The 10945-nt window shown below is 35.3% G+C and overlaps 2 protein-coding genes across 3 annotated transcripts; one reads left to right on the plus strand and one right to left on the minus strand.

Annotated features, from left to right (window-relative positions):
* LOC104742952 (mediator of RNA polymerase II transcription subunit 9-like) lies at positions 2358-3902 on the minus strand. Its single transcript, XM_010464044.2, has 5 exons — positions 3219-3902; positions 3076-3138; positions 2895-2975; positions 2757-2815; positions 2358-2676 (listed from the first exon to the last, which is right to left on the minus strand). The coding sequence occupies exons 1-5, from the start codon at positions 3687-3689 to the stop codon at positions 2619-2621; spliced, it is 732 nt and encodes a 243-aa protein (XP_010462346.1). The 5' UTR covers positions 3690-3902; the 3' UTR covers positions 2358-2618.
* Positions 3926-7873, plus strand: LOC104742953 (glutamine-dependent NAD(+) synthetase-like). Of its 2 annotated transcripts, none has more exons than XM_010464047.2 (14): positions 3926-4026; positions 4417-4665; positions 4744-5049; positions 5142-5365; positions 5475-5578; positions 5675-5809; positions 5884-6052; positions 6151-6286; positions 6380-6518; positions 6620-6796; positions 6880-7047; positions 7127-7222; positions 7302-7430; positions 7512-7873. In XM_010464047.2, exons 2-14 carry the CDS (start codon positions 4472-4474, stop codon positions 7710-7712), a joined length of 2178 nt encoding a protein of 725 aa, XP_010462349.1. In that variant the 5' UTR covers positions 3926-4026; positions 4417-4471; the 3' UTR covers positions 7713-7873. The 2 variants fall into 2 exon arrangements, with proteins under 2 accessions (XP_010462349.1, XP_010462350.1); XM_010464048.2 differs by having other exon boundaries at positions 6659-6796.

Raw genomic sequence — 10945 nt, forward strand, 5'->3', positions numbered from 1 at the left:
GGAACAGTCGTTCAATTTCTGTATAGTCATAATGATATTGAGTGATTACATGTATATAGATGGAACTAAACTGAAAACTGAAAGATAGACATAATCACGGAGGAGAAGTGAACCAAAAAAAAAATCCAGCACATGCTATGCTACAAGCACAAACATGAGCAACCGTAATCAAATTTTGACCTAAAAGCACAAATCCAACAATTCAGGGACACAAACATGAGCACCGTAACATCAAATTTTAAAGATAATCCTATAATTTTAAACATGACAATTACCTGCTGTTTGTGGGTAAAGAGGGAAATGTGCGAACGTGACACTGTAAGGTGTTTTACCAAATTATACGTCATTTACCAAATAATACCAAAAAAATACATATGTCAAAAAAAAAAAATAGAATGTCAAATTTGGTATTATTGTGCCAAGTTAGAAAAAAAAAACTCTTTGACATACATATAAGAAACTAAAAGCAATGCTCAGAAAAGGGATCGTACATATGGAAGATGTAATATAATGGAGTATTCTTTCTTTTTGCAAACATTTCATAACCCACTATTAACTCAATACATATGACTATACGACCAAGATTGGTTGAAGAAAACACATGACATCTCACTTGGATTGTTGTATTATTTGATTTTATGAGGCATAACATGTCAGTTTACACTGTGGAGAAATCCATCAAATAGAAAGAAACACAATTTTGAATGGTTTAAATATACATTAAGCTGCGTAAAGGCTAGAGCAATTGCATCAATCAATGCACCGTCCAAATCGAGAATCCGGTTTGCGGATGTTATAATATGTCTCATCAATATCATAAATTAATAATTATATAAATTATTAAAATGTATATATATATATGTATATATCTAATAAAATTTAGTTAAATATAACTTAAGTAGTTTTGTTTGGTTATTCTTAAATTTTGCATTCTTATTAAAGCTCATCTCCAACAAAAATAAATTAAAAAACTTTTAAAAAAATATGAACGATAACAAAAAATTATTTTTAACAAGAATATAAACAAGAATAAACAAAAAAAACTCTAAATAATAAGAACGATAACAAAATTTTTTTTTTAAATATGAAAATTTCAAAAATATAAGTAGACAAAATCTATTCATAATATTAATATTAATTTATTGATAAATTAAAATCTCCATAAATTAATAAAATTTCAGACTGAGACATAATTAATTTATGGAGGTTTTAGTGTAATGTGTAAGTCTTAAAGAAATCTCTGTTTCTATTTCTGAATGAAGATAAATTTCACTTCTCTACCTCTCTTGCTCTCCACCTCTCTTCTCTGCTCATGTTCCGGACTCATCTTTTCCGGTAAACTGCTAGAGGACCGCCGCCGTATCTCACAAGTGGTGGTCGTATGACTCACATGCATGCATGTCCTCTGAATCTGTTCAGCATCAAGAAGCTTTCTCTTTGAATTGATATGTCTGGTAAATTTTGTTGTTTGGATGTTTAATTTGGGTGATGTCAAGTTTCCCTTTTTCGGTTTCCCTGTGGATGATGAAACAAGGAATCTTTTTGATTGCCATGGGGATGGATCATCTTGAATTTGGTGATACACTACTTAGATATTGATGAGACTTTGCAGATACTTGGATGTTTTTCATATTGAAGGTATTGAGGAAATCGGTACCTTTGACGGATTTAGGGAGAGAAGATCAAACTTTAAAATCTCGGTAAGATGAGAGACGGCCTCAAAAATGGGGAATTTGAAGAAGAAGGCCATTAATGCTTCAACCAAGTCCACTCATTCTTTGAAGAAAAGGGGTAAAAGAAAAATTGACTTTTCGGATTCCTGCAGTCTCCATTGAAGATGTAAGGGATGAAAAAGAGGAGAGCGTTGTGCTGGTGTAAGCTTCTTGAGAGAGATTTGTTACCTTCTAAACATGATGAATACCATACTCTTCTGAGGTTTGTCTGTTCTTTAGTAGCTACATACACACTCTGCTCGCTTTACCCAAAAAAATATGATGTGTTGCTTATACTGTCAGACAAGCTAGGGATCTTGACATTGAAAAAACCAAGAAATGCTAAGATGGAGAAAAAAGAGTACTGTAACAGGTTATGATGCAGTTTGATTAGTCAATGGAAGACAACTTTGATGTTTGGCATACGAGATAAAACACATACGGGTGTGTAATGTTCTTTTCGAACTAGACATGTTTACAGTTCTGTTCTACTCTCTCTCAATCCAAATCACTGACTATATTCAACAGCAGCTACCTGGGCTTATATCTGTCATCAACCAAGCTTCTTCCCACCGCGGAAGAAGGACAAGCTCCATCCACGAATAGTAACCCTCAAGCTCAATCCAAGGCTACAACAAACGAGACTTTCATCAAGCATATCTTCAACAAAAACTGTTTCCAACAACACACACGAAAGATAACTAGAGAAAGCACAAAGATTTTGGTTTGGTCTGACGCAGACAAAAAAAACATGGTGCTTTGTGATCTACTATTGTTTAGTAGCTAAAAATATTTCTAGAAGAAAACCAGACTCCTGAATAAACATTGGTTTATTGATAAAACAGATACTGGTCTTTTAGTAACTAAAATTTGCTAAATCAAAACATCTTGGAAGCAATATAAGAACTAAGGCTCGATCTTGACAATCTCTTCAATAGATTTCCTGTACTCCACAATCAAACCCCTGACCAAAAGATATAACAACACAAAAGTAAGAGTCAGATCAATCTGATCAGATAAAAAGATGATACCAATTCTGCTAACCTTCTTTGTTGAAGCAGTTGCTCACTCTCTTCCACATTTCGCTTTTGGCCATCCACAGTCTATACAAAACACCGATCCATAAGTAGATACATATTAAGAAACAGAGTTTGTTCTGATCCAAGATGTTAATAATACTACCATAGTCTTAGATCCTAGTGACCCTGAAATCGAATTCAACAACTGTTGACACTTGTCGAAATGGCTATTCAATTCAGCCACCTGCAAATTCACAATCCCACACACACACACACACACTATTTTCAACATCCAACAAGAAAGAAGCCTAGAAAATCTTAAAAAGACTGGATTTTTAACAAACCAGGGCATCAGAATTCTGATCTCGTGTTCCATTATCGACGGCATCGGCTAATTTCTCCACCATCTGCGTCATTAACACGAAATTAGACTCCCCAACAGATCCCAATTCCAGTTGGAAGAAACTGATTTATGGGTAAAACTTACGGGATAAAGATGGAAGTGAGAAGCTAAAGACTGATGCTGTTGCGGAGTCTGCACCATCTGTTGTTGCTGTTGCGGTGTATGCATCATCATCGATTGAGGCGTATGAACCATTGTTTGCGGTGGCGGAGGCGATTGCAACGACTGCTGCTGCTGAGGAGGCGGCGGAGGAGATTGTAACAACCGTTGTTGCTGCTGCTGTTGTTGTTGTTGTTGTTGAAATTGCTGTTGCTGAATGAAGTGTTGTTGTTGTTGTTGCTGTTGTTGGAATTGCTGAAATTGCTGTATATCTTGTTGTGGCTGGAATTGTTGCTGCTGCTGCTGTTGATGATGAAACTGTTGTTGTTGTTGTTGTTGTTGTTGCTGGAGGTTGTATAGCTGCTGGTCATGATTCGTCGGTGTACCGTAGTTACCATGAGCCTGCACGTTTGGGATCATCGACCAGTTACCACCTCCTCCTGAGAATTGATCCATGGTTTTCTCCTCCTCCGATCTCACTATTTCTCGTCGTTCAAGGAAGAAGAAGACAAAGGCGACGTCGTAAGCTGGCGTATTAATCTCTGTTTAATAAGGGTTAAGGGATGTTAGTTTAAATGGGTATAAGACTATAAGCCCAGGAATTTAGCTGAGCCCATTTAGATTTTTTTCCTCTCAAACGACGACGTCTTAGGAGGTTTCATCATCACAAGACACAAGTCCATGATCGAAACAGAGACAGAAGAAGAAAAAGATGCCTAATTCCTAATTCTCTGTTCTTACAAAATTCAATTTTTTTTTTTTTTCTTCTTCAGTGGTTTAAAATTGAAAACAGGTACGTGTTATTAATGGGTTTGATTGGGAATTATGTATTTTGAGCTTAATTCTACTACACACATAACCGAAGTTTCATCATTTTGGCTTTTTAAAAATTCTTCCTTTTTAACTTTTGATTCTAACTTATTTCTTACGTTCCAGTGATTTGAATTTTTTTCATCTTAGTTTTTGCTCTTTCGTTGCTTTGATTGCGTTATTAAGTAGATTCATACTTATGCGTATCCTTAATTCTTAGTTCGAAAACAAAAAGGAGCAAACTTGTGGATGTGATTCGATTTCGAAATTGAAAAAACAAAAAATCAGGGAATAGATAATTGAGTATATGTTTCTATGTAATGTTTTGTTTTGATCTCTCACATCGTCTCTAAAAAATGTTTTGAAATGACAGAACTCGTACACTACTTGACTTAGAGTAGGAAGTACACTCTACTTGCTTGACGAAGATGAGGCTGTTGAAGGTTGCGACGTGTAACTTGAACCAATGGGCAATGGATTTCGAGTGCAACATGAAGAATATCAAGGCTTCCATCACCGAGGCAAAGGCTGCTGGTGCTGCCATCAGGCTTGGACCTGAGCTCGAAGTCACCGGCTATGGCTGTGAGGATCATTTCTTGGAGCTAGACACCGTCACTCACGCGTATGCTTCTCTTGTTTGAATCTGCTAGTTCTTGTGGATCACCTGTTTCTAATGTTTCTGTGAATATGTTCTTTTCAGGTGGGAGTGTTTGAAGGAACTGCTGCTTGGTGATTGGACGGATGGTATATTGTGCAGCATAGGAATGCCTGTGGTCAAAGGAGCAGAGCGGTATAACTGTCAGGTTCTCTGTATGAACAGAAGAATCATCATGATCCGACCAAAAATGTGGCTTGCAAATGATGGAAACTATAGGGAGCTACGGTGGTTCACGGCTTGGAAGCGTAGAGAACACCTCGATGAGTTTCAGCTCCCAGTTGAAATCTCTGAGGCTTTGGATCAGACATCTATTCCTTTTGGTTATGGTTACATTCAGTTTATCGACACGTGAGTTTGGATTTAATGCTACCATTTCAACTGTTGTCGATGATTTTTTGTTATTGTGATATTAAACTGTATCAGTTATGTTTTCTATTCAGAGCTGTTGCAGCTGAAGTCTGTGAGGAGCTGTTTAGTCCACTTCCTCCTCATGCCGAGCTTGCATTGAATGGGGTTGAGGTATTTATGAATGCAAGTGGGAGTCATCACCAACTCCGAAAGCTTGATATTCGTTTGAATGCTTTCATGGGCGCTACTCATGCTCGTGGTGGGGTGTATATGTACAGTAACCAACAGGGATGCGATGGTAGCCGTTTATATTATGGTATGTTTGACGAACTAGGATTGAAATTGTCATTTTTTAGTGAGTCTTATCTACTTTTTGTGTGACCGGACCACCATCTTGATTTGTTCATTTTTAAACCCGAGTGCAGATGGATGTGCATGCATTGTTGTAAATGGGGATGTTGTCGCTCAAGGCTCACAATTCTCATTGAGGGACGTTGAGGTCATCGTATCTCAAGTTGATCTTGATGCGGTATCCCACTTTTACCATTTTGCTTTACTTTCTTCTGTTTCGTGATATATAAATGAAAAGTTCTTAGGACTATCTTGCTTCTTTGTCTGCTATAAGGTTGCGAGTCTTCGAGGATCTATAAGTAGTTTTCAGGAACAAGCAAGCTGCAAGGTTAAGGTATCTTCAGTAGCTGTGCCCTGTAGACTGACACAGTCCTTCAACCTGAAAATGACACTAAGCAGTCCAAAAAAGGTTCTCCATCCTCAAGTAATTGATATTAAGTTAACATTAATATTTCTGGATTCTAATATACATTAGTAATGTAGATCATGTACCACTCTCCACAAGAAGAAATAGCCTTTGGCCCCGCTTGTTGGATGTGGGACTATTTGAGAAGAAGTGGCGCTTCAGGGTTTTTGCTCCCTCTTTCTGGCGGAGCAGACAGCTCCTCCGTGGCAGCTATTGTTGGCTGCATGTGCCAACTTGTTGTTAAAGGTACACTGGTGCTTTTTTTTCTATCTATGTTAAACTGTGTTTTTTTATAAATTCCTTAATGTTAAGTTCTCTCAGAGTATATCTTCTTTCTCGTTTAGAGATTGCAAAGGGAGATGAGCAAGTAAAAGCTGATGCGATCCGAATTGGGAATTATACTAATGGACAGTTTCCTACTGGTAGCAAAGAGTTTGCCAAACGAATATTTTACACTGTCTTTATGGGGTCTGAAAACAGGTAAATTACTTAGTAGGAGCAAAGAGAATGAGTTTTGGTCATAGCTGTGTGATTTTACAGCATGTTCCCCATACTGAAATCTCAAATTTGCAGTTCTGAGGAGACAAAAAGGCGCGCAAAGCAGCTGGCAGATGAGATCGGTGCTTGGCATCTTGATGTTTGCATAGATGGTGTTGTCTCTGCTGTTTTATCTTTATTTCAAACGGTTACAGGCAAGCGGCCTCGGTATAAGGTAACATTACCTAGACAAACAGTTGGAACAAATGAAATATGATCATCTGAAAAAAAAAAGGACACCAAATCGTGGAAATGTTTGTTTGTTTTGTTTATTAGGTTGATGGAGGATCAAATGCTGAGAACCTTGGGTTGCAGAATATTCAAGCCCGGATGAGAATGGTGTTAGCATTTATGTTAGCGTCTCTCTTACCCTGGGTTCATAGCAAACCAGGCTTTTACCTTGTTCTAGGCAGCTCCAACGTTGATGAAGGACTTCGTGGTTACCTGACAAAGGTAAGGGAGTAATCTCCTTTTGCTGCTACATCTCCAGTCCCATAGATTGTTAATAAATAGTTTCATGTTCTTGTTTGAAACAGTATGATTGCAGCTCAGCAGACATAAATCCCATAGGAAGTATCAGTAAAATGGATTTGAGGTTGTTCTTAAAATGGGCTGCAACGAATCTCGGGTATCCATCCTTGGCAGAGATAGAAGCTGCTCCACCAACAGCTGAGCTTGAGCCCATTCGTTCTGACTATTCTCAGGTAATAACAAAACTATTTGTGAGTCTATAGCTATAGTCAACGAAGTTGTCAATTTAGACATCTTGAGTTTTGAAAACAGCTGGATGAAGTCGACATGGGAATGACATATGAAGAGCTTTCAGTCTATGGAAGGATGAGGAAGATATTCCGATGTGGACCAGTTTCTATGTTCAAGGTTTGAGTTTTTGAAAGCTAGCCACGTATGTTACTAAATCATGATACACTGAAACTGAAGCTGGTCTATGATTCTGCAGAATCTATGTTACAAGTGGGGAACAAAGCTAAGCCCAGCAGAAGTAGGTGAGAAAGTGAAGTATTTCTTTAAATACTATTCGATCAATCGACACAAGATGACTGTCCTCACACCGTCCTACCACGCTGAGGTACTTGCTTACCTGAAACATGTTTGAATCTGTCTTGAAGGGAAGAAAAATAACTCATTGGTTTTTTTGTTGTTGTTGCAGAGTTACTCTCCAGAGGACAACAGATTCGATCTGAGGCAGTTTTTGTACAACAGCAGGTGGCCATACCAGTTTAAGAAGATTGACGAGATTGTTGAAGGCTTAAATGGTGACTCGGTTGCTTTCCCGGAAGAAGCAGGAAACTCCGAGAAAGAAGTTGGAGTTGTAGCAGCAAACTCTGAAGACCCAAGTGCGGGTCTCTGATGAACCCTATCTGTTTCAACCTAAACTGGAAGTTACAACAGTGATATTTACGCTTTAAATAAAGCATAATTTCCAAACTACATGTAGCAAAATAATAAATTCAAGAGCTATGCACATTGTTAATCTATTTGGTTTACTAATTCATATATTAGAAATATCCATTTGATTGCTGTCAAAAAACAAAAGAAAAAAAGTCCATTTGATTAGTTTGTGTATAATTTAAGAATATGTTCTTTAGAAAGTCTATTCTTGTTTTTATTACATGGAAACAAACAATATCAGCAAATTGGACATGTTTGTTATTCTTTTTAGGATTGAATAATTAGATATTCCTTTTGAATAATTTAAATTGCATATAAAAACCAAACTTAATTGGAAAATAATACCAGTTTGCTATGAAATATTATTTTCGAGACACTGAATTTCATTTTGAAGGAAAAAGAAGTAAAAATTACACAGAATCATTGTTCTTGAATATAAAGGGAAAATTATACCGGTTTGCTATGAAATATTATTTTTGAAACATTGAATTTCATTTTGAAGGAAAGAAAAATGTAAAAACTATACAAAATCACTTATTTCTTGAAAATAGTTCACGAATCACAACACAATAATATAGACAGGTTAATGTAAAGATTTTCTAACTTTTATGAAGATTGAAACCACTTAATATAGACAGAAATCACAACACAATAATAAACGATTTGAACATTCAATTGACTATCTCAAGCTTACATGCACATATATAAATAGCCATGTTCTTGCTCTTTACTTTCTTCACACCAGAAAATAATAAAAACTTGATCACTGAATCAATACCAACAAAATGGCATTCTCGTCAAAGCTTGGGCTTGTAGTCATCCTCGTCGTATGTTGTCTCCTAGTTACTTCTCAATCAAGAGGTAGTTAATAGTATATAAATGTCTTTCTTTTTTTCTTTTTTTTTTTTTTGTCAAAACATATAAATGTATTTTCTAATCACATCTGAAAAATAAAAAAGAATCATATATCTCTAACCTTTTCATTTGTTTTAATTTTTGTTTAACCGTGGCAAACTAATAGAAGTAAGAGAGAATGATATTCCTCGTTCATTGTGCGTAGGCCTCGGACTTCGGTTATTTCGGTGAATTCGGTTCGGTTACTTTGGTTTTTCGGTTTTTTTGAGTTTTGAAAATCTTACCGAATTGAACCGAAATATATTTTGGTTCGGTTATTTCGGTTTCTCGGTTAATTTCGGTTTTAAAATTTCAAAACCGAAATTAACCGAAATTTGATTAAAAACATGAAAAAATCGGATTTTTTCGGCTATTTAGAGATAATTTCGGTTTTTTGGTTTAATTTCAAATATTTCGGTTTTTCGGTTATTTTAGGGTAAATTTCGGTTTTATTAGTTTTTTCCTAAAAAATTAAAAAAAAAATTAAAAAAAAAATCGGTTAACCGAAAACCGAACCGAAATAACCGAAATATTTCGAGTTTTTAGAAAAAAAATTGTACCGATCGGTTCAGCCGCCATAACCGAAACCGAACCGAACACCAAAAATATCGGTTCGGTTTAAAATCTCAGGGCTAATTGTGCGTCTATAGAGGTCCATGCAAAAGCAACGGAGATTGTACGAGTCAATGTGGACCACCGGCCTTTCCACCGTCCACATTTGCCGAATGCCAACCCAGTCCTAGAGGTCATGGCAACATTTGTTGTTGTGCCAAAGATTAATTATTTCTCCTATATACTCAAAACAAAATGTAACGCTATCTATCTAGCTACTTCTTAATATCTACGTACACAATAACTGTATTAGATATTTTTAAAAAGTTCGATTACTCTTTCTGGATCAACAAAAAAAGAAAAATATATATCACTACAAAAAACTTAGCTTCTTACGTTGGTTTTTTTTATATATATAACTTTATATCTCAGTAGGTAATATAGATTAACTTAAACATATTTAAGTCGAAAGTGACTTAACTTTCGATAACGTAAAAAAGTTTTCTACATCGCCTTAACAAAGCAACATTGTGTTTTGTATATACTGCTACTAAAAATCAAATACAAATAAGTATGCACTAGCTGCTTTTAATATCTAAATACAAATAAACTTCAAATTAACTATAACTTTGAAACAACAATTGACCAACTTTCAAAAATCCAAACATGTAGTTTCAAGGACAATTGATCTCATTGTCCGAGTCGTTTCTCTTTGGGTTTTGATTGACTACAAGTTTTTAATTGTCTCTTATTCTTTTTTTTTTCTTTCCATCAATTGTCTATAGTTCTTCCTTTCATTTTAGTAAAATTTTTAAAAATTTATTATTTAAAAGTAGCATTTATAAAATTAAAACTTTTAAGTAAAATCTAATGATGATGATGATGATAGAATTCGGTTTTGTTCTCCACGTTACAAGTTGATGCTTTTAAAAATTAATATCTATTGTAGACTTTAAAGGTACAGTAAGATTTTAACTAATTTAAAACATATTTTACCAATTTTAATTTTATAATGCATATATGGACAAAAAAAAAATATTTGTCCTTTATTTCTAATTATTTCCCCAAGATTTTATAACTTTTATGAAGATTTTTTTTTTTTTTTTGAAAAAACTTTTATGAAGATTAAACCACTTAATAGAGACAGAAATCCCAACACAATAATAAGCAATTTGAATATTCAATTGACTATCTCAAGCTTACATGCATATATATAGCCATCCATGCATGTTCATGCTCTTTACTTTCTTCACACCACAAAATAATAAAAACTTGATCACTCAATCATACCAACAAAAATGGCATTATCGTCAAAGCTTCGATTAATTGTCATCCTCGTCATATGTTGTCTCCTAGTTACTTCTCAATCAACAGGTAATTTAATACATATGTCTTTTCTAATCACATCTCTAAGAGCAAATATATATATCTGACCTTCTCATTTGTTTAATTACTAATAGATGTAAGAGAGAATGGTTATCATCCAAGTTCGTGCGTCTATAGAGGTCCATGCCAAACCCACGGAGATTGTAAGAGACAATGTAGACCACCGGACTTCCCACTGTTGACAATTGACTTATGCCAACCCAGTCCTAGAGGTCATGGCAAAATTTGTTGTTGTGCCAAAGATTAATTCTCCGATATTTATAGACTAATTAAAAACAGAATGTAACTCTATCTACTTCTTAATATCGACATAACAATTTGTTGTTGTGCCAAAGATTAATTCTCCAATATTTATATAGG

This window comes from Camelina sativa, chromosome 14, assembly GCF_000633955.1.
Source record: "Camelina sativa cultivar DH55 chromosome 14, Cs, whole genome shotgun sequence".
Lineage (NCBI taxonomy): Eukaryota > Viridiplantae > Streptophyta > Magnoliopsida > Brassicales > Brassicaceae > Camelina > Camelina sativa.